The sequence below is a fragment of the Leptodactylus fuscus genome, chromosome 5, assembly GCF_031893055.1.
Source record: "Leptodactylus fuscus isolate aLepFus1 chromosome 5, aLepFus1.hap2, whole genome shotgun sequence".
In the NCBI taxonomy this organism is placed as follows: domain Eukaryota; kingdom Metazoa; phylum Chordata; class Amphibia; order Anura; family Leptodactylidae; genus Leptodactylus; species Leptodactylus fuscus.
In genome coordinates this window covers 182,659,939-182,686,792 of record NC_134269.1, presented here as the reverse complement: position 1 = coordinate 182,686,792, position 26,854 = coordinate 182,659,939, and the positions used below count along the sequence as shown (strand labels likewise).

The 26,854-nt window shown below is 42.8% G+C and overlaps 1 protein-coding gene across 2 annotated transcripts in view; it reads right to left on the bottom strand.

Moving 5' to 3' along the window:
- CAMLG (calcium modulating ligand) overlaps nucleotides 1-26,854 on the bottom strand; it is a 49,855-nt gene that overhangs the window by 3,652 nt on the left and 19,349 nt on the right. For both annotated transcript variants that reach the window (XM_075274924.1, XM_075274925.1), the window contains exon 3: nucleotides 20,184-20,249. In XM_075274924.1, coding sequence (XP_075131025.1) covers nucleotides 20,184-20,249 — 66 coding nt within the window. The remainder of the gene's footprint in view (nucleotides 1-20,183; nucleotides 20,250-26,854) is intronic.

Sequence of the window (26,854 nt, the reverse complement as noted above, 5' to 3'; positions counted from 1 at the left end):
TCCTGCACTACCTGCAGTTGTATTCATACCCAAGAGTCTGCCCCTCCTTCCTCCCAACATGCCAAATCTTCCCAACAGAGTCATCCCACCCTTGCCCCCTCCCAGGATCTTTTTTCGGGTCCTTTTACTGTGTCTCCCTCTGTTGAACCACTTCCCGAATCCCAGGAGCTACCAGACGACTTTGTGTGTACTGATGCCCAAACACTGGAGCATCCGCCATCACCTGGCGATTTTGTGGTTGTGGACCCGCAACCAGCATTTTCCGTCCTCAGTGATGATGATGAGACACAGTTGCCATCAGGGCATGCTGTTGTCATGTTCAGTTTGCAGTAGGAGGAGTGAGCAATTGGAAGAGGAGTTGGTGGACGACGAGGCCACCGACCCTAAATGGACAGGGGTGATGTATAAGCGGAGAAAGCAGGGTAGCAGTATTTTAACCCTATAAGTGCTTAACAGGAAATACAAAATGGAGGTGAAATTTTCAAATTTGATTTTATTTTACTAATATTTTTGTTTAGCCCTAGAATTTGCACATTCACAAGGGGTAAAAGGAGAAAACGCATCCCACAATTTGTTATGCAAGTTCTCCCGACTACCATAGTACCCCACTTGTGGGTGTAAACTAATATATGGACGCACAAGAGACGCAGAAGGGAAGGCACGCCAAGGAACTTTTAGAGGGCAGATCTGGCTGTGATCAGTTTCAGGAACCATGTCGCATTTACAAAGCCCTTGAGGAGTCAAAACAGTGCAAACCTCTAGAAAGTGACCCCATTTTGAAAACCGCACCCCTCAAAGAATTGATCAAGTGTTGTAGTGAGCATTAGTAACCCCGAAGTGAATATGTAAGCTGTGCGGAGTAAATTGGGTACACCATATCCCATTCTATTTTCCCACTAGCTCCTATGACAGGGAAGAGGGGCATTCTGGGGGATCAGCGCTTATCTCTCATAAGCTCTAAATATGGGGTGTCCCCTGAAAACGCTCGCACAGCTTGCACATTTCCTTCTAGTCGCAGCCACTTATGTCCTAATGATTCAGCGACTTTTGGGGTTTTTGTCTTCACATTGTACAAGCTAGATTTTTATTTTTATTTTCTGGCAAAGTGGCCATATGAGGGCTTGGTGTTTGCGGTATTAGATGTACTTTTCAATGCCACTATTTTGGGGTCCCTGTAACTTATTGACTACATTTTATTAACTCTTTCTGCGTGGGATGTAAAAGGAAACATCAATTCTGGCATTTTTTCTTAGCATTTTTTTTTCCTGTGCAGAGTACAGCATAAGTAACATGTTACCTTTATTCTGCGGGTCGGTACGGTTACGGCGATACCTCATTTATATTATTTTTTAATGCATTGCTATTTGTGCAGAATAAGATTCAATTTAGGGAAAAAAATCAATTATTTTTGCATCGCCATCTTCTGAAAGGCATAACATTTTTATTTTTCGGTAGACAGAGCTGGTTGAGGGCTTATTTTTTGTGGGATTACCTCTGCTTTTTATTGGTACCATTTTGGTTTTCATCTGACCATTTGATTACTTTTTATTGAATATTTTGTAAGGGAAAGGTAGTGAATCATTATTTTGTGTGGTTTTCTACGTTTTTAACCGTTCGGGTTAAATGTTTTAATTTTATTGTTCAGGTTATTACGGATGCGGTGATACCAAATATGTAATGTTTTTTTTCTATTTTTCTTTATTTTACATAATAAAACATTTTATATGGGGAAAAAGGGATTTTTGGGGTTTGATTTATTTCTAATTTATTTTAAAGGACAGTGATTGAGGGATAAACCCCAAAGAAACACCAATTTATTTTAAACTTAAACTTTTTTATTTTCTGCTGATCACTGCTTCACTAGATGTATCTGCAATACATGTGTTACACATGTATTGCAGAGCACAGGAAGCAGTCATCTTGTGCAGACGCACGGGATGACTGCGTCCAATCCTGGCAGGATCAACCAGGTTAAGGAGGGACAGCATGGGGCAGACCCGGGGTCACTGATCAGACCCCGGGCTGCCCACTGCCAACACCGGCACTCCCTGAAACCGTTGCGGGGGGTTCCGATCGGCGCCATTATGTCGCGATCCCTGGAGGGGTTAACACCCGCGATCGGACCCGGGTTATGTTACGGCTGACACCCGCAGGGCATGGTGTGCACACAGGTTCTGTGTGCGCAACATGCAGCGGCCGTAGTAGTATGGCGGTTTGCGGGAAGTCCTTCCCGGCAGCGCCGTACTATTACGGCGGATGTCGGGAAGGGGTTACAGAGTGTGAAAAGTGTGTGAGAAGGGAGAAGGAAGAAGAGAGGGACTCACATGAATGGTGTTTACTGGTGGTAGAGCTGGAGGAGAGGTCTGCAGGAAGACAATAGCTAAGATAGTAAGTGACAGTGCAGCTATAGGATACCATGTGGTAAAACTTGTGTTTTAGGTTGAAATTTAGGTATCGCCAACAGAGCAGGTGCTCATCTCTAGTGAGAACCTAAAGTATATTATAATATTTATTATTCAAAAATTCTGACCGAAAAAAAGATATTTGTTTGAAAATTTAGTTACTTTTTAATCTCTTCCCAACATCTGTCGTAATAGTATGGGAGATAATAGATCTTTAAATATGGTGCCTACTCAGAAGATTAGCAGGCACCATAGCCACCAAATATCTGCCTTTCTATATAGCCGAGACGAAGGGACGTGTGGTCCCGAAACGCGTTGCTCTATTCTCAGGCCAGACTTCTGCTATGATGGCACAGTTTTATTTATGATAAAATAAAAGTTAAATTTTAATCCGCGGACCTTCATTTCCATCGACCGGACGAGTGTAGCTGGCACTTTTACCACGTTGTTGTACTTGGTGGCAATGTTTGCGATTGAACTGATCCTCCAAAAAGTCCGCCATCTGGTTCCAGGGCTTAATCAAATTCACATGGTAGATTTGAAAAGGCTTCCTTTTCCCTGGTTGGCGAACCTTATAGTTGACTGGCCCTACTTTTTCCACAATTTCATATGGGCCTTGCTATTTCGCTAAGAACTTGCTCTCCACAGTAGGCACCAAAATAAGGACTCTGTTCCCTGGGTTAAACTCTCGGTCTCTGGCAGAACAATTGTAAATTCTGCTTTGGGCCTCTTGTGCTCTTTGCAGATGTTCTTTTACAATTGGCATGGCTGTTGCTCTATGACACTATGGTATGGGGAAGCCTCTATTTCCCAGGTTTCTTTGGCTATATCAAGTAAGCCCCTGGGGTGTCTACCATAGACTAATTCAAAAGGGGAAAAACCTGTAGATGCTTGTGGAACCTCTTTAATAGAGAACATCAGATATGGCAACAGGCAATCCCAGTCACGACCATCTTTTTCTACCACCTTTTTAAGCATATGCTTGAGAGTCTTATTAAAGCGCTCCACTAACCCATCTGTCTTCGGGTGATACACAGACGTCCGTAAGTGGGTAATTTTAAATAGCTTGCATAGCTCTTTCATCACCTTTGACATAAAGGGCGTGCCTTGGTCAGTCAGTATCTCTTTAGGTATGCCTGTTCTTGAAAACATATAGAATAACTCACGGGCAATACTCTTTGATGTCGTATTACGCAAGGGAACCGCCTCAGGATAGCGTGTAGCGTAATCTAAGACAACCAGAATTAATTGGTGACCTCTAGCTGACTTGACGATTGGACTGACCAAGTCCATACCAATCCTTTCAAAAGGCACTTCAATGATGGGCAGGGGAACCAAGGGACTAAGGAAATGTGGGGCTGGGGCATGTACCTGACACATAGGACAGAACGCACAGTAGTCCTTCACTTCCCTGTACACGCCTGGCCAATAAAATCTTTGGAGAATCCTCTCCTGTGTTTTCTCCGCCCTAGGTGTCCCCCAAGCACATGATTATGGGCCATATCAAATACCACACGGCGGTATGGCTTTGGTACAAGAAGCTGCTCCACAATTTCCCCATTAATTTTTGCAACCCGATAAAAGAGGTCATTATTCATAGCAAAATGTGGGAATTGGTGGTCAGCATCAGGTTCCTGAGGCACATTTTTAACAACTGTCACATTATCATGAGCATTAGCAAGAGTGGGATCTGTCAACTGTGCAGTACCAATATTATCCCGTGAGACCTCTAATTCAGGTATGTTAGGCTCAGGAACTGGGGAAGAGACATCATCCTCCTCTCCAGCTAGGACCCATAAAGGAAAGGTGTCGCCCTCCTCATGCACTTTGGGCGTAGGCGGGGTTTCCACCTTTGGCTGTGTGGTTGCACCTTTTCCCCATAAATCCCAGAACAAAGGTAAATCACGTCCCAAAATCACATTATGCATAAGGTTTTGTACAACACCCAATTCATAATAAACAGATCCTAATATAGTCTCTACTGTGACCTTGGACATGGGGTAGTCCTTGACATTCCCATGGATTCAACAAACACTCATACATTTGTCCGGGATAAGCTGACATACAACAGAGTGACCAGGCTACCAGAGTCCAACAACGCCTGGACAGAATGGCCATTCATCTCAACTTGACAGACCTGAGGCCCAGTCTCTAGTCTTGGTGCCACAGCACAGACAGGCCTGGCAAATAATGATCGAGGCCCACCAGCGTCACAGTCCATTGGCTCAGAGGTGACTGGGCACTGGGCAGCAATATGTCCCTGGCATCTCCAACACTGTACCAGCCCTGGTTTCTCCAGCAGAGAGTCCCTTCTTGGGCTGGTGGACTGCCTAGAAAAAAACATCTCCAGCTCTTTTCCCTCCGCTCTCAAATAACGGAACAGTCTTACCGGGAGGTGCCCTCTGCCAGGTGTTCTTGGGGGATGGTCGCGCTGTAGGGTCATCATGGAGTTCCGCCTAAGTCGTCAGGTGCCTTTCCAGAAGGCTGACGAGCTGGTTGGCATCTTTGGGGTCTCCATGTACAACCCAGTGCTGCAACGCAGGAGGAAGAGCTCTGGTGAACCCTTCTAGGACAACCTTCTCCACCATCTTTGCAGGGGTACAGGTGTCTGGTTCCAGCCACTTTTTCACCAGGTGAATCAGGTCGTACATCTGGGATCTGGAAGGCTTCTTCATATGATAGCTCCAGGTATGTACTCGCCGGGCACGGACAGCAGTGGTTATCCCCAGCCGAACAAGAATTTCCACCTTTAACTTATCATAATCCTGGACATCTTGCTGGCAGAGTTCATAATAGGCCTTCTGGGGTTCACCAGTCAAATAGGGTGCAATATCATCTGCCCAGTCAGCAGCTGGCAATTTCTCCCGTTCGGCAACTCTCTCAAACACAGTCAGGAAGGCCTCCACGGGGTCATCTTTTGCAAAGCTCTTTGCACAGCTCGCTTCTCATCTCTGTGCTCCACAGGTCTTTGCGGGTAGTGACAACAGTTTCTTTAAGGAGCGCAAATTGCTCCATCAGCAAATGATTCGTTTGTTGTTGCTGCACATTGGACTGTACAAGATGCTTCAGCATCTCCTCCATAGTCTGGGTCTGTATTGTGGCAGCAGCCTTCCCCCCAAGACATAAAAAACATTTTCTCCAGCAAGGAGTGGACATGTCATTGCCACTAGCAACCAATGTATCTCACAGATGCGAAAGAAAAGAAGAAAGTCTCGATCTCACCATATAAGTATGCTCCAAGATAACCCTCCGGGTGCACGGCCTTTAACCTCCGGACTGAATAAGGCAACTCCACAGCTGAATCTTTAACCAAAAATAGTAGGTCCGCACTCCTCGGGTTCCATAAAATATAAATTTTAATAAGCCATTAAAAACTCACACAACATAGAACACTTTGTGAAAAAAGTAGGAAAAAGACACATAGTGCTTAAAACCGCCGACGCGTTTCGAAGCTTTACAGCTCCTTAGTCATGGCATGGCGGTTTTAAGCACTATGTGTCTTTTTCCTACTTTTTTCACAAAGTGTTCTATGTTGTGTGAGTTTTTAATGGCTTATTAAAAGTTATATTTTATGGAACCCGAGGAGTGCGGACCTACTATTTTTGGTTAAAGATTCAACCAATGAATCCCCTAGCAACCGATGTATCCCCGTGTCCTCCACCAATTGCCAGGGTCTGGGGTTGCTGGCATAGACACACAAGTCCAGTTTCTTTTAGTCCAAAACAAAGGTAGAGAGTTTATTTTCACTCAAAAAGGTTAGAACAGCAACAAAAGAAAAACAATACAAAAATAAATACCTGCCCGGCTAGGCTCTAACTAAACACAGAATAGGTTACCTCACCTAGAATAACAGAAATCCAAAAAAAGCCAGTAGAATCATTCAGGACACAGCTCCCAAAAATATGACCTCTCTGTCAGCTCTCCAGCCAAACTCTGCCAAAGTGTTGCTGCTGGAGCTGGCTTCTTAAGCCTCCTTGACAAGGAAACTCTCTGCAGCTGAGTCGCTGCCGGAACATCACCAAAGTGTGGACTGGAGGGGGGTGGAATGACAAGACCCACTACCAATCCTACCTGTCATTCCTAAAAATCCAACCCAAAATGCTCAGCAGACGAATGTTGTCTGCTGAGAACAAATATTCCTGGAGTATTCTCGTCTCACCCACCTGAGTAATCTGGGTGAGATGTACACCCCCTCCATTACTTGACCAGCCATCAGCTTACAGACATATGTTCAGTAGGAGTCTGAACAATCTGCTAGGTGTTCCGACACTCTGATTCTAATCTGACGTATAGTGCAAAGTAGGTTGCAAGACGTGCATTCTGTTATGTACACTGTATAACTGCTATTGCATTTTAGATAGTTTGAGATTTTAAATAAAGATTTGTTTTGTGCAGTACCGAAACTGGTGGTCTTTTTACATAACTTGCAGACTGTACACCTATTATGACCACATCTATAAAAACCTGGATTCTTTAACCAAGTGGACTTAGCCTCTGTTTTGGACGTGAACATACTGGGTGAGAGAATATCTCCCAATGACTTGACTAGAAACAAACTTTCAAAAAAAAATTCAAGTATTTGCAAATTTTTCTTAATAATTTGAGTTATTTGATTAAATTGTACACTAGATGGTGTTGAAAAATCTAATGTAACATTATTGCCATATTAACTGCATGAGTAATTTTGTAGTTCATGTGATTTTGTGTCCATGTTGGCGTTTTTATATCGGAAAAACCATTAGAAATCTCTATGTGCAATTTAGAGAACATTTCAGATCCATAACTACTGGTAAGGGTTCCCCAAGATTAATAGAACATATTAATGAGGCTCATGGAGGTAGGGCATAATGTCCTTTCTTTGCTGGTTTATTACAGGTAAAAGCACTACCGCAAGGAGGCGACAGATGTCGCCGACTATTACAGGAGGAAGCAAAAATTATTCTCTGCACGTTCGCTACAGGTTCCTTAGGCTTAAACGATAATTTGGACAAGAGTGTGATTTTATAAATGGTGTCTGTAGTTCTGAAATAACCCTCTTATTGTAATCCTCTGGTTTGCTAATGCTATGTATTTTGAAGCTCTTATGAATATTCCTCTTGACCTACGTTCACAGTGAAACGGTTTTCTTAACGAAGGTTTATTCCTTCCCGTATTGCGGTTGATGTCCAGTAATTATGCGGTTCCTCGCAATGCTTAAAAAGAATATAACCTTACTGAGCGAGAGGCTTTATAGGTCACTTTGCTGACAGTCTAGTCTTGTTTTTCTCTGTAATATAGCTTCTAATTTGTCTTGTTCTCCTTTTTTATAAGTCAATTATCTGTAATTAAGATGAATATGTCTTATCCACCTTTTGTATGCAGTATTCAGTGCCGTTTTGGAGGAGGTGTGGTTTATTGTTCTTTATCGCCTCCTATTGTTTAAGAGCCACTTCTCCATCGGTATTTAGTCTTCCTTCAGGTCCGCTTTAATGGGTGTGACCTTTGAGAAGCTTGGTTGCTTCTGATTGGTGGGAAGTTTTTTTGTTTGGTCTATGAGAGATTTGCTGTGTTTAGGAGCGTATTTGAGCAGTTCTGATTGGTTGAGATTAGAGATGAGCGAGTAGTGAAACATTCGATATTCGTTTCGATTAGCCCCTCAATATTCGACCGAATATTGAATCCCATTATAGTCTATGGGGAAAAAAGGCTCGTTTCAGGGAAAACGACAATTCAACTCAGGAGAGTCAACAAGTCCACAATGACACCCCAGGAAATGATGAACACCTCTGGAATGCAACTGGGACAGCAGGGGAAGCATGCCTGGGGGCATCTAACATGCCCAAGTACCAGTTAATACTGTTAATACCAGTTAATACCAACTAGACACTCCAAATTCAATATGGAAAGTGGAAAAATACTTGGAAACCTTCTTTCCTCCATAATAGTATGGACAGAAAGACAAATTTTAAGCTAAAGAAACATTAGCATGTACCTCTTTAAATCATGTTGCTCATGACAACCACAGATGGTATAGGCAATGGGAAATCCAAAAGCCCCAACCCTTAACTGTCATTGTTTAGGTGTGTGTGATGTGGTGAGACCTTCAAAAATTACTTTTCTGGCCCTTCACGTAAGCCCTTCCAAATTAAGTTAGAGGCCCTTAAACTGAGCTACCAGAAGAGATTGAGGCCCTTGAGGTGCCTTCAGCCTTTTACCAGCATAGTTTTAGGCCCTTTAAGTTAGTTCAGCCTTACACCAGCAGAGATTTTTGGCCCTTTGGATGAACTGAGCCTCTAACTAGCATAGTTTTTGGCCCTTTAATTTAGTTCAGCCTTGCACCAGCAGTGTTTTATCTTTTGGCCCTTGGGGTGAGTAGAGCCTTGCACCAGCAGTGTTTTACTTTTTGGCCCTTGGGGTGAGTAGAGCCTTGCACCAGCAGTGTTTTACTTTTTGGCCCTTGGGGTGAGTAGAGCCTTGCAACAGCAGTGTTTTACTTTTTAATCCTTGGGGTGAGTAGAGCCTTTAACCAGCAGTGTTTTTCTTTTTGGACCTTGGGGTGAGTAGAGCCTTGCACCAGCAGTTTTACTTTTCGTCGCTTTGCATGCCAATTTCAGCATGCTTATGTGCTTATTTTACGGAAGATGCAAAAGAATCGTATCGATTTTAAGACGCTGCGGTGAGTGCCCTGTTCCTTTTTTTTACTACATTGTTTTGGCTTATTATACAGTGAGCACCACCTTACTCATAGAGAACAGTGTATGCCATCTGAAGACCCCCAGAGTCTTTTTCATAACCTTCTGCTGTAAGATTTCATGTCTGGACATTAGTGTCATCTTTTTCTCTCGTTTCATATCTAGTCAAGTCAGTGATGATTGCACAAATAGCAGGACTAAACAACCCTATGCAAAGTTCCCCAACAGAAATATTTGGGGCATGGCATGGAGTAGAATGCACGCTGCCTTTGTTTCATCTCTGTACTGCTGCTCTGTGGACCTTATACTACCTTCTCACCACTAATGGTCAAGAGACTTCTCAAAAAGATACCTCCTCTCACACCTGGACCTTCTGATCGGCCATCCAGGGCAACCCTGGATGGCTATCTGTCTCATCCTCTCCTCTCAGGCCAATGCGGCCATTTTGGGAACAGCCTGTGCCTTCTGCGCCTGCAATACAGCCGGCTCCCTGCAGCACATACTTCATTGCTGGGGACCCCTCTGTTTCCTCATTTCCGCTCGTCTCTGGTCCACTCCAGGAGTCCAACTGTCCTGGGACCTGCTGCATACTTCAGTACCTGGTGCAGTTTTCCCCTCCACTCCAGGGCTCCTTCAGTGTGCTGCCTACACCAACAACAGTGAGTAAGGGACCCTTAGTTATTCCTCCTGGACTGTACCCTGCTTCTTCTTTTGGCCTGAGTCCCCTTTCACCTCAGCAATCTCTTTTGCTGGCCACTGCATCTTCTCCTTCCATGGACTCTATTGCTGCTCATTTACCTCAGGAGTGCGCTGCTCTAGTCTCCTCATCCTCTTTTCTGGCATCTAAGACCTCTGCTATAGACTCTCTCCATGTGCCACCACAATGGATGGCCTACAAATCAAGATTTCTCATTTCTGAAATAACTGAGACCTCTCGGGTGGAGATATCTGCTGTACGAAAAGATCTACATTCCATAGCCGTCAGAGATGAAACTTTGGAGGAAGACCATGACCACACTACTGCCTATGTTTCTATGCCTCCATGATACATGCAGCGCCACTTAGAGGACATTGATAACAGGGGTAGATGTAATAACATAAGGATTAAAGGACTCCCTGAGGCTACCAACAAGGAATCCTCCATGTCACAATTTAGGCCATATTTAACATTATTCTTTAGGAGTCCCCATCCCATAAAATGAAGCTGAATAGCTCTCCTTTCCAAGAGCTCTTCCTCTACTCTGTGAGACATCATCTGCTGCATCCATGATCTCGTCCCTAAAGCAGGCCATTATGAATAGGGCCTGGAGACTAAAGGACTTTGATGACGCTAAATTAGAACTATACCAAGACCTTTCTCTCCAGAAGAGGCGTCACCTCTGTCCTTTCCTCTAGGGTGCTGTGGGATCACCAATTTGGTTTTAGTTTGGGGCTTTCCGTTTGCCCTCATAGCATGAAAAAAAGAGTCTGCCACATTCCGTGCCTATTTGGATTTGCCTTCCTTTTGTAAACTACTGGAGATTCTTATTCTGGAGTTGTCAAATTGGGAACTATCCTCACCTCCTCCGCCGCCTCCAGCAGTCCCCCAAGAGATGTCAACTGCCTTCTCAGAGATCTTCTTCCCAGAGACCTGGTCTGGAGGGTATTCCGAAGTGATCTCTGCCACTCCCACTGACTCTTATTGACTTGCTGGTTATATTAAGCTTTTGCTCATGTTACCCTATATTTTTTCATTTATAGGTCTACAGGAAAACTTTTAGTAGTTTTTTATTACCGTATATACTCGAGTATAAGCCGACCCGAATATAAGCCGACCCCCCTAATTTTACCACAAAAAACTGGGAAAACTTATTGACTCGAGTATAAGCCTAGGGGGGGGAAATGCAGCAGCTACTGGAAAATTTCAAAGATTAAAATGGCCGGAGTTTTTGGGTGCAGTAGTTGCTGGGAAAGGGGAGGGGGTGTTTTGGTTGTCTGTCTGCCCCTTCCCTGAGCTTGAGGACTGGGTTTTTTCTTCCCCCCACTTGGAATTCAGTCTGGCTGAATATAGGGTATCTACAGTGCTTCTATTAACCCCTTCCCGACTGAACAGGAGCACTGCAGATCCCCTATATTCAGTAGACCGGGCACTGTCAGACACAGGGATACCTAATGTGTATGTGTTTCACAGTGATTTTCTACTTTTGTATGTATTCTAGGAAAAGGAGTGTTTTAGAACTTTTATGTTTTTAAAATCTTATTTTTTTTTTTTTTCTTTTGCACTATTTTATGGGAGATTCTATACATTAATATTGTGGCTGATCATAGACCCTCCCTCCTAAAAAAAAAAAAAAAAAAAAAAAAAAAAAAAAATTTTTTTTTTTTTGCTGACTCGAGTATAAGCCGAGGTGGGCTTTTTCAGCCCAAAAACTGGGCTGAAAAATTCGGCTTATACTCGAGTATATACGGTATCTGGTTGTACAGGGAGGAGTGGAGCCCACTTGACTCTTACCACACATTTTTTTATTTCTGGGTACAAAGCCTATTGACACTCCACATTTGCTTCTTTCCTTGCTCTCTCTCCCTAATTGGTAAATTATACTGACAACTTATGATTGTTCCCTGGCAGAATAATTAGTCCTACCCATAACTTGATATTTGATTCTTCTAGGTTTCTCCAGTTTCCTCTCTCCTCTCTGGAAGCTTCACAAAGTGATCTACACCTTCATTGTCTGCTATCAACACCACTCTATGTTCTGCTTCTAATTTATTGCCATTTTTAACTCCATCCTGTTACAATGGTTAAATGCATTACTATGAATAGCAAGGGCTTGGTGATTGATATTGCAGGAGAGGCGTTCCCTGTATGCCGATGTTGCGTTTCTTCTAGAATCGCAGTATGATCATACAGGAACATTTAATTTTGTTAAGCAATACTTCCCTGTTGCTTACATCACTTTTTGCAATCAATGTAGAGTGGAGTTAGCTATTCTTCTCTTACTCTCTTGCTTCCCACATTTATGCACAGGGACAATCCATCATCCCAGAGGACCTCATTCCCTGCAGCTCTATTATTTTGTGTTATGTTTACAACCCCCCCCAACAACTCCCAGATTTCTTTCTCATGCAGGGTTATGAATCACCTCTGCTCCCACCGCTCAATGACCTGGCTCCTGGGAGGTGATTTTAACAAGGTGTTTTTGGAACATGCAGACAGATTGTCAGTACCCCATTAGCCTCTAAATTGTAAGCAGGTCCAATTAGCGAGAGAATTCTGACATGTAATAAGATCCCATGATTAGTGACTAATTTACTATATGGCTAGTAAACAACCTCATGGCGCACTCCTACACATTTTAATACACACATGCATGCACATAGATTTCTGCTTCGGAAGCGTCCTTGCCCTTAGACAAATGGTAGACTTTGACATTGACACCCTTTCCTGGTCTGACTATGCACCAGTTGTAGTGACCTTATCCTCTTCCCCAGCTCCCATTAGATTTGGCGCCTTAATAAATCCCTGCTAAAGATTCCACACTGTAAAGGACCCATCTGCCAACTTATTTTCAAAACAATCTCTCGGTCATGCATGGGCACTGTATTGCTCTGTACTCCTGCTTTAAAAAAGATAGGCAGTTGCAGAGATGGCAGTTGTTCACACGGCTCCCATTTGGGCTCTTTCAGAATGCACTTCCCTGGGGGTCCAACAGCAACTAGTGACAGACCAAGTTGACCTGTCTTGGTCTCTGATCTGAGGCTTAGATACTGGACTCATCAAGTGCCATGTCTTCTCCTATACACCCACCAACGCTACTATGAAAGAGGCAATAAAGCTCATGCTCTGTTGGCCAAGACTCTCACGGACTTTCAGGAGTAGGTGTAGGCGTAGGCCCCATGCTGTTCGTGACTGCTCTGGTCGTTTGCATCGTCATACTGAAGTCATTGTGTCAACATTTTGATCTTACTGTTCTAAACTGTATAACTTTGCCCCCGGGTGCGTCAACGTCCGTGGACAACCCCCCTTCACTTGCAGACTCTCTCAGTGATTGTCCCCTTCCACGGTTGCCCTGAGAGGCAGTCTTTTTCCTGAACGCCCCTATCACTGTTGAGGGGGGCCCAGGAGCCGATGGCTTTACTTACTCCTACTATATAACCTTCAAGTGCAAACTATTGCGCACTTGGTAGAATTGTTCAATTCTTGAACACAATAGTTGGGGAAGGGGGGTAGTAGACAGCCCAAGTCCAAGACAAGGAGGGAGACCCCCGTACAGTATCTGGGATCCTCAGCAGTTCGAGCCTCCATTGGGCATTGAAGTAGGCCAGGGGTAGGTGTCATAATCATTCGAGAACCCGGATACTGCGTGTGGCCTGAGGAGGGGCGTAACCCAGGCCTTACTCGCTTTTATGGGTCCAGTGGCCTAAGATTTTTGTATTGTTCTTTTTGTCTATTTGAAGAATCTTTTGATAAACACTGATTAAACATAAAATGCCCCATTAATCCTGATTTTGATTTAGGTCATAATCACCAAGCCCTACCTTATATAGAGAGGTTGTTAGGGATTATTAAAGGGATCCTATCATACAAACGTTTTTTTTTTTCTGAGTAACACGTTGGAATAGCCTTAAGAAAGGCTATTCTTCTCCGCGCCACCGTTCACCTGAAATCCCACTTTTTGTCGGTATGCAAATGAGTTATCTCGCAGCACTGGGGGCATCCCCAATGCTGCGAGAGAACTCTCTGCAGCACCGCTTCCATCTTCGTCAGCAACGTCCTCTTCAACCTCTTGGGGTAGAAGAGGTAGGAGTAGAATTGCCTTTCTTAAAAAAAAAAGCAGCGTTCGCTTGATAGGATCCCTTTAATAATCCCTAACAATCTCTCTACATAGGTAGGGCTTGGCGATTAATTAAAATCAGGATTAATGGGGCATTTTATGTTTAATCTGTGTTTATTAAAAGATTCTTCAAATATGACAAAAAGAACAATACAAAAATCGTAGGCCACTGGACCCATAAAAGCGAGTAAGGCCTGGGTTGTAAGCGCGCAACTGCCTTTACGCCCCTCCTCAGGCTACATGCAGTGTCCAGGTTCTCAAATGATTATGGCACCTACCCCCGGCCTAAAAGATACTACCTACTTCAATGCCCAATGGAGGCTCGAACTGCCGAGGATCCCAGATACTCTTCTGGGGTCTCCCTCCTTGTCTTGGACTTAGCCTGTCTACTACCCCCCCCTCCCCAACTATTATGTTCAAGAATTGAACAATTCTACTAAGTGCGCAATAGTTCGCACTGGAAGGTTAGACAGTAGGAGTAAGTAAAGCCATCAGCTCCCGGGCCCCCCTCAACAGTAATAGGGGCGTTCAAGAAAGAGACTGCCTCTCAGGGCAACCGTGGAAGGTGACAATCACTGAGAGAGTCTGCAAGTGAAGGCTGGTTCTCCACGGACATTGACGTACCTGGGAGCAAAGTTATACAGTTTAGAACAGTAAGATAGAAATGTTGACACAATGACTTCAGGATGATGATGCAAACGACCAGAGCAGTCACAAACAGCATGGGGCCTATGCCTACACCTACGCCTGAAAGTCCACGAGAGTCTTGGCCAACAGAGTATGAGCTATGCCTCTTTCATAGTAATACATAATCCATAACGTAATTAGGGGTAATGGGTGTAATCTATTTTCCATAGACCTCAATGTCACTGGCTATTCAGTTGAACTAGTGTCCTGGCAGTAAGTGTTCTCCTGTGTTCTGATTACCTGTGTTTCTGACCCCCTTGCCTTGATCTCTGAACTTGCCTTTGGCTCCTGATTTTGTACTGTGCCTGTTCCTGTTTATGACCCTGTATTGCCTCTAGACCGCCGCTTCCTGAATTACTGTTTTGTACTGATTAGGCGTCATTGCTTCTTTGGACAATCTTCTTGTGGAACATTTTTCTGTTCAGGAATGCATGGTTTGGTTTTATGAGATTTATAATATTTATGTATTTAAACTTCCATACTTGTGTGAAATATTTAAATTATTACCATGTATCATTTATACACTTGTTTGGGTCACTCAAGTTTTTTTATGCAATTTTTATGACAAATATTAATTTATGATTTTCTTTTAGAAGTAAATCTGCCTTGCTTACCTTGTATTCTTTAGGAAGAATATGCAAATCTGTCTTCCATGATGTAATTAGGAAGTCAGCTGCTGCCTCAGTGTTGCAAACCAATAGCGGGCGCTCACAGCATGCAAGCCTGTCTTCCCTGATGTAATTAGGAAGACAGAATTTCAGTGAAATAACCCAATAAAGGTTTGCTCCCTTTAGCATCATGCTCGACCTTCCAAGAGGCCTTTGTTTTGCAATGACTGAGGATGGCCGTTTCGATGTACTTGCATCTCATCAGCCCGATGTAGAGAAGACTATAACCTGGTAGAGGTGAGAGGCTTAGACAGGGTTTAGGGGATATTGTTACTCCTTGGGGAGAGACCACCATATAGGTGTGTGGAGACTTATTAAGCCTTTAGCACTCCACTTCGCAAGGGACCATGGGAAGAATATGCAAATCTGTCTTCCATGATGTAATTTGGAAGTCAGCTGCTGCCTCAGTGTTGCAAACCAATAGAGGGTGCTCACTGGAATGTGCAAGCCTGTCTTCCCTGATGCGTATTTTTCGGACCATAAGACGCACTAAGGTTTTAGAGGAGGAAAATAGGGAAAAAAAAATTAAGCAAAAAAAACTGGTAAAATATTTGATAACCTAATAATATAATATTTCACCAATGTAAATAGAACCGGGGGTTTTCGGACACAGGGATACCAAATGTGTATGTGTTTCAACGGTAATGTTTTTGTTTTATATGTATTCTAGGGATATGGGGGTGATTTGAACATATATATATATATATATATATATATATATATATATATATATATATATATATATATATATATATATACACTAGCTGGTACCCGCGACTTCGTCTGCGGTGATTGTAGCAGTGGGTATATACAGGCATGGGTAAGGTTTTCGTACTGTGTATAAAGTATGGGCTAGGAAATGTAACTTTGTATCTTGTTTTTGCTGTAATTCAGAGAATACGTGAGACTTTTGTGTTGAAGGTAATTTGTATTTCAGCTGCTATACGGTGTTCTGAGAAACTTTACATAGTGACTTTGGGACAGAAATATTTGAAGTTAACCCTTTCCCGCCGATGGCATTTTTTGACTCCCCTCCTTCTAAACCCCATAACTTTTTTATTTCTCTGCTCCCAGAGTCATATGAGGTCTTAATTTTTCCTGGGACAAATTTTTCTTCATGATGCCGCCATTAATTATTCTATATAATGTACTGGGAAGCAGGGAAAAAAATTCAGAATGGGGTGGATTTGAAGAAAAAATGCATTTCTGCGACTTTCTTATGGGCTTTGGTTTTATGGCGTTCACTGTGCAACAAAAATGACATGTCCCCTGTATTCTGTGTTTCGTTACGATGCTGGGGATACCAAATTTATATGGTTTTATTTACATTTTGACCCCTTAAAAAAAATCCAAAACTGTTAAAAAATTTTTTGAAAAATTGCCATATTCCGACAGCCGTAACTTTTTTATACGTGCGTGTACGGGGATGTATAGGGCGTCTTTTTTTGCGGGACCGGGTGTATTTTGTAGTTCTACCATTTTCGGGAAATGTTATTGCTTTGATCACTTTTTATTCAAATTTTTATCAGAATCAAAACAGTGAAAAAATGGCGGTTTGGCACTTTTGACCATTTTTCCCGCTACGGCATTTACCGAACAGGAAAAATATTTGTATAGCTTTGTAGAGCGGGCGATTTCGGACGTGGGGATACCTAACATGTATGTGTTTCACAGTTTTTAACTACTTTTATATGTGTTCTAGGGAAAGGGGGGGTGATTTGAATTTTTAATCCTTTTTATTTTTTTTATATTTTTTTTTACTTTTTTAAAACATTTTTTTTTGCATTTATTAGACCGCCTAGGGGTATTGACATGGGTGGGCGGTGTCGCGGATTGTCAGAGCGGTGGGGGTCGGAAAACATGGCTGCTCCGGAGCGTTAAAGAGAACCTCCTGGAGTATCGTTAAGGTGAGGGGCAAAGTGGTAAAGTATATGTATATGAGATTGTGTGAGGTTAGGGGCGAGGCTGGAGAGGGCAATATGAATTTTGTGGCTTGCTATGGTCCAAAGTGTGTGAGATTGCAGAGATGGTGGTGTGAGTTTGGGTTTTGTGGCGGTTCTGGCACAAACGTATGTGCGCTATTGTGACGAAAAGTAGCCTATTGTTTAATCGGGTGTATTAACTATGTTTGTGGAAAATTTCAGCCAAATCGGTGGAGCGGTTTTTCCGTGATTGAGGAACAAACATCCGAACATGCAAACATCCAAACACACAAACCCACAAACTTTCACATTTATAATATTAATAGGATATATATATATAAATGTATATATAAATAATATGTTGTTTCAATTAAAATTGTGTCATGCACTTTGTGCACAGGTTTGGCATCCATGGATGGAAAGAGACACCCTGCAGTGAAGCTATGCAAGAAGAGAAAAAGGGGCGGGCCAGACGGGTGAAGGAGGTGTGGTTTTCTAAGCAAACTTGAAAACACGTCTTTCACCCGTCTGGCTCGTCCCTCCTTCACTGCCTCTCAGATCTTGCTCCTGCAATGAAGCCACACAGGCAGGGAAGTAGGGGCAGGCCAGACGGGTGAAGGAGGCGTGGTTTCAAGCTTGCCGAGAAAACCACGCCTCCTCCCGTCTGGCCCGCTCCTCCTTCCCTGCCTGTGTGGCTTCATTGCAGGAGCCAGATCTGAGAGGCAGTGAAGGAGAGGCGGGCCAGACGGGAGAAGGCGTGGTTTTCTCGGCAAGCTTGAAACCACGCCTCCTTCACCTGTCTGGCCCGCCCCTACTTCCCTGCCTCTCATATCTCGCTCCTGCAATGACGCGACACAGGAAGGAAGGAGGGGCAGACCAGGCAGGCACCATGCTGCTCTCCTTTTGATTCGCACAGACGGGACACAGACGCTGCACACGCTGCATTCGGACTATAAGACGCACACCCATTTTCCTCCCATATTGGGAGGAAAAAAGTGTGTCTTATAGTCCGAAAAATACGGTAATTAGGAAGACAGAATTTCAGTGAAATAACCGTCCTCGGTTGAGAGACTATACCTGGTAATAATCCCAGCGTCATTGCAAAACAAAGGCCTCTTGGAAGGTCGAGCATGATGCTAAAGGGAGCAAACCTTTATTGGGTTATTTCACTGAAATTCTGTCTTCCTAATTACATCAGGGAAGACAGGCTTGCACATTCCAGTGAGCACCCTCTATTGGTTTGCAACGTTGAGGCAGCAGCTGACTTCCTAATTACATCATGGAAGACAGATCTGCATATTCTTACCATGGTCCCTTGCGAAGTGGAGTGCTAAAGGCTTAATAAGTCTCCACACACCTATATGGTGGTCTCTCCCCAAGGAGTGACAATATCCCCTTAACTTTGTATTCTTTACTCATACATGTTCTATTAGCATTGTATATGAATTATGCACTTACCCTTTATAATTTCTGACATTCATTTAGGATTACTGATACTAATTTATAAATGATCAATTGTATAATTATTTTGTACATTTGGGATATGAGTTTTTGTGCTGCTCACTTCGCACCTTAGGAGTTCTTTACGGTCTGCGAATATGATTGTCTTATGTGCAGTTATCTTTGTCTACTGGTCCTAAGGATGGACGTTTTCCCCATAATCTGGTCTCTCAGCCTCTCACTTCTAACAAATCAATTCTCTCCAGGCTGCGCTGATGAAGTCCAACCAGACAGAAACGGTGCCGTCCGTAGCTGAGAAATTGATTTGGTTATAACCCCGCATTACGCAGTAAAGACTTCTGGGAAAGTCAGGCATGATGTTCAGGGTGCTTCCCATAGAGGGCAACATAACAGAGGCACTGTTTCCCTATTTACATCTTGGGAGACAGATTTGCATATTCCTCCCATTCTGGTAGTTGGGGTTTCTAAATTTTACATATATGTAGTGATTTGGCAGGGCATCTGGCATCACTGACTTAATTGCATTGTGATGTCAGGGACTCAGTGGCGTAACTAGGAATGGCGGGGCCCCATGGCAAACTTCTGACATGGGCCCCCCCCCCCCGACCAACGCCAAAGACCTCGACTAACCCAATCCCCCCCCCCCCCGCATTTATGTGAACATTATTATGCCCCATAGTGGCCCCTGCAAAAAGTATTATTCCCCATAGTGGCCCCTGCACACAGTATTATGCCCCATTGTGGACACCAATGAACAATTATTATACTCTGGGGTCTTTTCATAATAAATCGGAGACCCAGGGGGGCATAAAAACATAAAAAACCACTGTTACTCACCTGCACTCTGCGGTAACGGCCTTTAAAAAAAAAAAAAAAAACAACCCTGCAGTGGTAGCCTCTAATGGGCCCCTAATGTCACGGCCCTGTGGCTGCTGCTACCCCGGTAGTTACGCCACTGCCGGTGCTCATTACTATAGCGTCTGGTCTCAACTTCTCCCAGTGTAGGGTCACAGTGATATCAGATGCTGTATCTTGCAGCAGTAGCGGCTGCACATTGGCAACTGACGGAGTACATCTGCTTATTGGAGGCAAATTTCACTTGGTCAAAATTTATTTTAATATTCTGCACCTATATTTTTCATATTTAATTGGCTAATTAAAGCTTTCCAGTAACGGGCAAGTTTAGGGCACGTGAAAGTGAAGGCTGAAACAAACATTGGAGGATTGTTTTGGTCTGCATCTCCCTAATTATTATGAATATTTAGTTGCATGCATTAGTTGCAGACAGTATATAGATACAGTAAAACTCCCCCTCCCCCCTTCCCTATCAGCATGTCTTTCGAGTGTGGGAGGAAACCCACGCAAACATGGCGAGAGCATACAAATTCTTTGCAGATATTGTCCTAGGCAGGATTCGAACCCAGGACTCCAGAGCTGCAAGGCTGCAGTGCTAACCACTGAGCCACCGTGCTGCCGCAGTAAAAACTTTTTAGAACAGTGAATACAATATTAAACTACTATGAAAAGCGTAAAAAAAAAAAAATGAAATTTTTTTTACCTTTGGAAAATACTTGGACAGTCCCATGAACGCAAGTTGTAATGTAAGAAATGGAGCAAATATTGACTGTAGAAAAAAAACAAACAAACAATTAAATACTGTATCTTTAAAATTTAAGGAAGTTGGAAAAAAAAATTATATTATATTATAATATATATATATATATATATATATATATATATATATATATATATATATACATACACAGTCCTATGAAAAAGTTTGGGCACCCCTATTAATCTTAATCATTTTTAGTTCTAAATATTTTGGTGTTTGCAACAGCCATTTCAGTTTGATATATCTAATAACTGATGGACACAGTAATATTTCAGGATTGAAATGAGGTTTATTGTACTAACAGAAAATGCGCAATATGCATTAAACCAAAATTTGACCGGTGCAAAAATATGGGCACCTCAACAGAAAAGTGACATTAATATTTAGTACATCCTCCTTTTGCAAAGATAACAGCCTCTAGTCGCTTCCTGTAGCTTTTAATCAGTTCCTGGATCCTGGATGAAGGTATTTTGGACCATTTCTTTCTACAAAACAATTCAAGTTCAGTTAAGTTTGATGGTCGCCGAACATGGACAGCCCGCTCTCAAATGATCTGAAAACAAAGATTGTTCAACATAGTTGTTCAGGGGAAGGATACAAAACGTTGTCTCAGAGATTTAACCTGTCAGTTTCCACTGTGAGGAACATAGTAAGGAAATGGAAGACCACAGGGACAGTTCTTGTTAAGCCCAGAAGTGGCAGGCCAAGAAAAATATCAGAAAGGCAGAGAAGAAGAATGGTGAGAACAGTCAAGGACAATCCACAGACCACCTCCAAAGAGCTGCAGCATCATCTTGCTGCAGATGGTGTCACTGTGCATCGGTCAACTATACAGCGCACTTTGCACAAATAGAAGCTGTATGGGAGAGTGATGAGAAAGAAGCCGTTTCTGCACGTATGCCACAAATAGAGTTGCCTGAGGTATGAAAAAGCACATTTGGACAAGGCAGCTTCATTTTGGAAACAAAAATTGAGTTGTTTGGTTATAAAAAAAGGCGTTATGCATGGCGTCCAAAAAGAAACAGCATTCCAAAAAAAACACATACTACCCACTGTAAAATTTGGTGGAGGTTCCATCATGCTTTGGGGCTGTGTGGCCAATGCCGGCATCGGGAATCTTGTTGAAGTTGAGAGTCGCATGGATTCCACTCAGTATCAGCAGATTCTTGAGAATAATGTTCAAGAATCAGTGACGAAGTTGAAGTTACGCCGGGGATGGATATTTCAGCAAGACAATGATCCAAAACACCGCTCCAAATCCTCAGGCATTCATGCAGAGGAACAATTACAATGTTCTGGAATGGCCATCCCAGTCCCCAGACCTGAATATCATTGAACATCTGTGGGATGATTTGAAGCGGGCTGTCCATGCTCGGCGACCATCTAACTTAACTGAACTTGAATTGTTTGTCCAAAATACCTTTATCCAGGATCCAGGAACTGATTAAAAGCTACAGGAAGCGACTAGAGGCTGTTATCTTTGCAAAAGGAGGATCTACTAAATATTAATGTCACTTTTCTGTTGAGGTGCCCATACTTTTGCACCAGTCAAATTTTGGTTTAATGCATATTGTGCATTTTCTGTTAGTACAATAAACCTCATTTCAATCCTGAAATATTACTGTGTCCATCAGTTATTAGATATATCAAACTGAAATGGCTGTTGCAAATACCAAAATATTTAGAACTAAAAATGATTAAGATTAATAGGGGTGCCCAAACTTTTTCATAGGACTGTATATATATATATATATATATATTAAACTCACTGTTCCCGGTGCTCTGGAGTCCTCCCAGTGCAGTCTGGTCCTTTTGCTTCCATGTCTCATTGTTCTCTCCCTGAGTTCTGCTGGAGCCGCTGATTGGCCTCAGCGGTCACACATAGTGACATCACATGCCTTTCGCTGAGGCTTTGGCCTCAGACATGTCGAAACAGGACAGAGAAGACCAGACCACGCTGGGAGGCACTCGAGCACTGTGGAAAGGAGTGTATGAATTTTTTTTTTACATTTTTTTCACTGCCCCCCGGCTGATTTAAAAATTTAATGGGTTGTCTAATTTTGCCTGGAAACCCCTTTAAGCACACCATTTTAAATAGTTCAAACTAAACCATTGTACATTATAATTTGTAAGTCATCATTCCTATATTTTTTCTAGAGCATAACATTACACTCACCGGCCACTTTATTAGGTACACCATGCTAGTAACGGGTTGGACCCCCTTTTGCCTTCAGAACTGCCTCAATTCTTCGTGGCATAGATTCAACAAGGTGCTGGAAGCATTCCTCAGAGATTTTGGTCCATATTGACATGATGGCATCACACAGTTGCCGCAGATTTGTCGGCTGCACATCCATGATGCGAATCTCCCGTTCCACCACATCCCAAAGATGTTCTATTGGATTGAGATCTGGTGACTGTGGAGGCCATTGGAGTACAGTGAACTCATGGTCATGTTCAAGAAACCAGTCTGAGATGATTCCAGCTTTATGACATGGCGCATTATCCTGCTGAAAGTAGCCATCAGATGTTGGGTACATTGTGGTCATAAAGGGATGGACATGGTCAGCAACAATACTCAGGTAGGCTTTGGCGTTGCAACGATGCTCAATTGGTACCAAGGGGCCCAAAGAGTGCCAAGAAAATATTCCCCACACCATGACACCACCACCACCAGCCTGAACCGTTGATACAAGGCAGGATGGATCCATGCTTTCATGTTGTTGACGCCAAATTCTGACCCTACCATCCGAATGTCGCAGCAGAAATCGAGACTCATCAGACCAGGCAACGTTTTTCCAATCTTCAATTGTCCAATTTCGATGAGCTTGTGCAAATTGTAGCCTCAGTTTCCTGTTCTTAGCTGAAAGGAGTGGCACCCGGTGTGGTCTTCTGCTGCTGTAGCCCATCTGCCTCAAAGTTCGACGTACTGTACGTTCAGAGATGCTCTTCTGGCTACCTTGGTTGTAACGGGTGGCTATTTGAGTCACTGTTGCCTTTCTATCAGCTCGAACCAGTCTGGCCATTCTCCTCTGACCTCTGGCATCAACAACGCATTTCCGCCCACAGAACTGCCGCTCACTGGATGTTTTTTCTTTTTCAGACCATTCTCTGTAAACCCTAGAGATGGTTGTGCGTGAAAATCCCAGTAGATCAGCAGTTTCTGGAATACTCAGACCAGCCCTTCTGGCACCAACAACCATGCCACGTTCAAAGGCACTCAAATCACCTTTCTTCCCCATACTGATGCTCGGTTTGAACTACAGGAGATTGTCTTGACCATGTCTACATGCCTAAATGTACTGAGTTGCCGCCATGTGATTGGCTGATTAGAAATTAAGTGTTAACGAGCAGTTGGACAGGTGTACCTAATAAAGTGGCCGGTGAGTGTATATTCTTTACAACATAGAGCAACACAACTTAGGAAGTACACTTGGTTATAGCTACTTAGTCAGAAAAGTATACAGTAGCTTAGAAAAGTATACAGCAACATGTGAACAGAGTGAGAGAGCATGCATACAATGGGTCGGTCGGGCTGTATTATTTACATCACTCCGTACAGAGAACTAAATGATCCTGCAGTGTGTCTGTGTTTCTTTCTTTTTAGTTGCTATGATTCCTAGGATTTCTCTATCTGCCATGAGCTTTTATGTGTTTTTCTCTCTTGTTATATACTACTGTACCATCTATGAAACTGTATCACTGAAATTTCCCCATTGTGGGACTATTAAGGGATTATCTTATTTCTGCGGCTCTCTTAGGGGCTTCAGTTTTACAGCGTTCACTGTGAAGCCAAAATGACATGTCACCTGTATTCTATGTTTCGGTACGATTCTGGGGATACCAAATTTATATGGTTTTATTTACATTTTAACCCCTTAACAAAAATGTTTTTTACTAAAAGTTGCCATATTCTGACAGCCATAACTTTTTTTTTATACTTCCATGTACAGGGATGTATAGGGCGTCTTTTTTTGCGAGGCTGGGTGTACTTTTCAGTTCTACCATTTTTGGGAATTGCTTTTGCTTTGATCATTTTTTATTAAAATTTTTATCAACAGCAAAACAGTGAAAAAAATGGCGGTTTACCGTACAGGAAAAATATTTTTATAGATTTGTAGAGCGGGCATTTTCGGACACAGGGATACCTAACATGTATGTGTTTCACAGCATTTATCATATTTTTCGGACTATAACACGCACTTTTTTCCCTCCAAATATGGGAGGAAAATGGGATGCATCTTAAAGTCCGAATGCAGCGCTGGAAATACGGTGTGTCTGTGTCCCGTTCCTATCCCGTCTGTGCGATGCAGAGAATGGCTACAGATAGAGGGTACAGGCGGCACAGGCAAGTTACAAGAAAGCCTGTGGCGCCTGTACTTGTTTATCATGCCCCTTCCTGACATCTGTGAGGACGACGAGGCATGTTGACGAGTAGATAGATACTACTGTACATTGACTTGTCTATCTACTAGACAAGTCAATGTACAGTAAAATCTATCTACTCGGGAACTTCGCTCAACTTACCTGCTCAGAAGTGCTGCCGCTGCCCACTGCTTGTCCGGTCCTCTGTCCTTCATGTGGCTTCAGAGTGCCCTGTGCCCCGCAGACTAGTATTATAGAGAAGGCGGGGCTTAGGAGAGTGTGGGCGGGTACTGGGAGGGGAGACTTGAGTGATGCACTCACGTCTCCCCGCCCACACCAAGCCCCGCCTACTCCTTGCATCTCTACAATAGTAGTCTAGGGAGGTGGGGGGGGGGGAGGAGCAGGGCGCTCTGAAGACATGTGAAGGACAGAGGACCAGACCGGACCAAGAAGAACTGGGAGCTGCAGCTGTGCGGGTAAGTGGACACCGGTGGGGTGGGGGGGAAATATTATATTATTATGTTATTAAATATTTTACAAATTTTTACAATTTTTTCCCCTTTTTTCTTCTCTTATGGTCCGGTGCGTCTTATAGTCCGAAAAATACGGTAACTACTTTTATATGTGTTCTAGGGAAAGGGGGGGTGATTTGAATTTTTAATACTTTTTTTTTTGCATTTATTAGATTGCAAAAAATCATCATTTCTTTTGCAGGCTGCATAGACAAGCCTGCAAAAAAAGAGATTGCAGACTAGCTGGGGAGTCTTTACAAGGCAACACAAATCACTTGTCAATCCACTTCAATTTAAACTTGGGTTTAATGAAAAATGTTGTAATTGCACTTGATCATGATGAAAATGGTTTCCAGTATTTGAAGGAGAAGTTTGGCACACTGAAAACAGAGGCTAAAATAAAGGGTAGAATCAACTAAATAATGCATGATGACACATTCAGAAAAAAACTCAACCCTCTAGAACTTGTAGCTTGGGATGCATTTGTGCTAGCAGTGCAGAACATGTTTGGGAACAGACGAGCTGAAAATTCTGCTGAATCAGTAGACAACCTGCTTACAACATATGAACGACTTGTCTGCCGAATGTCATTGAAAATGCATTTCTTACATTGCCATCTGGACTTTTTCCCACCCAATTTGGTACACGTAAGTAACGAACATGGAGAGCGGTTCAATATAGATATTTCTACAATGGAGAACAAATATCGAGGCTGCTAGAATCCCAACATGATGGGAGACCACTTGTTTTTGCAACGGGAAATTATGACCATTCACAAACACAAAAGCAAATGCCTGAAGCACTTTTAAAAGTCCTGGGCCTTGCTCAAGTAAGGCTTTTTAACTGAAAAACGAGATTTTTTTGAAATTTTATTATTCCATTACATTTTCATACACTGTTTACTACGAAAACTTTGATGTAGATCACATTATAATTGTTCAATGCTTTCCAAATGCTAATTCATTGAGGCATACTTATGCATACCAAAATTTTCAAATGTGTTACAACAATTCTGACTTCGGATTTGGAATCTGCACACTCGATTTGGTATAGGACAAATGTTTTTTGTCCAGTAGCAGACGAAAAGTTATTTTTTGTTGCGTGGTGTTATAACCACTAAGCATTTAGCTACCTCTGATAAAACAGAAATTAATGTGGAAATGCGTCAAGTGTTAGATTGTGTGTTATATCATAGCTACTGTGAAGGAAATATCTGATCCCTTGCCGATTTTGTAAGTGCCCGATCTCCGTTTTCAGGTTTCCGTCTTCTGCCGACAGAAGATGGAAATCTGGCAGACCGTATCCGGCCATGAGCGACTGTGAGCGGTTTGTGCTCTCCACGGTGAAACCGTTTTTCTTTCCTGTATGTCCGACTTTGTGTCCGGTTAAAAAACAAAACGGTTTCGCTGCGGAGAGCACAAAACGCTCACAGGTGCTCACGGCCGGACACTTTCCAAACTGCAAAAATGACTGCAGGTTTCTGTCTCCTGTCCAGTTTCAGCCAGGAAATGGAAACTTGCAAAACGGAGACTGGGGTGCAGATGTGAACGAGCCAAGACAAAGACATGAACAGTCTATAAATGAGTGATAGAACACCAAACACCAAAAATAAAATCCAGAAACCCATATTGTATAAATTTTATAAATATAGTTTCATTTTGCATATAGAAATAAGTATTTGATCCCTCTTAATACTTGGTGGCAAAACCCTTGTTGGCAAGCACAGCAGTCAGATGT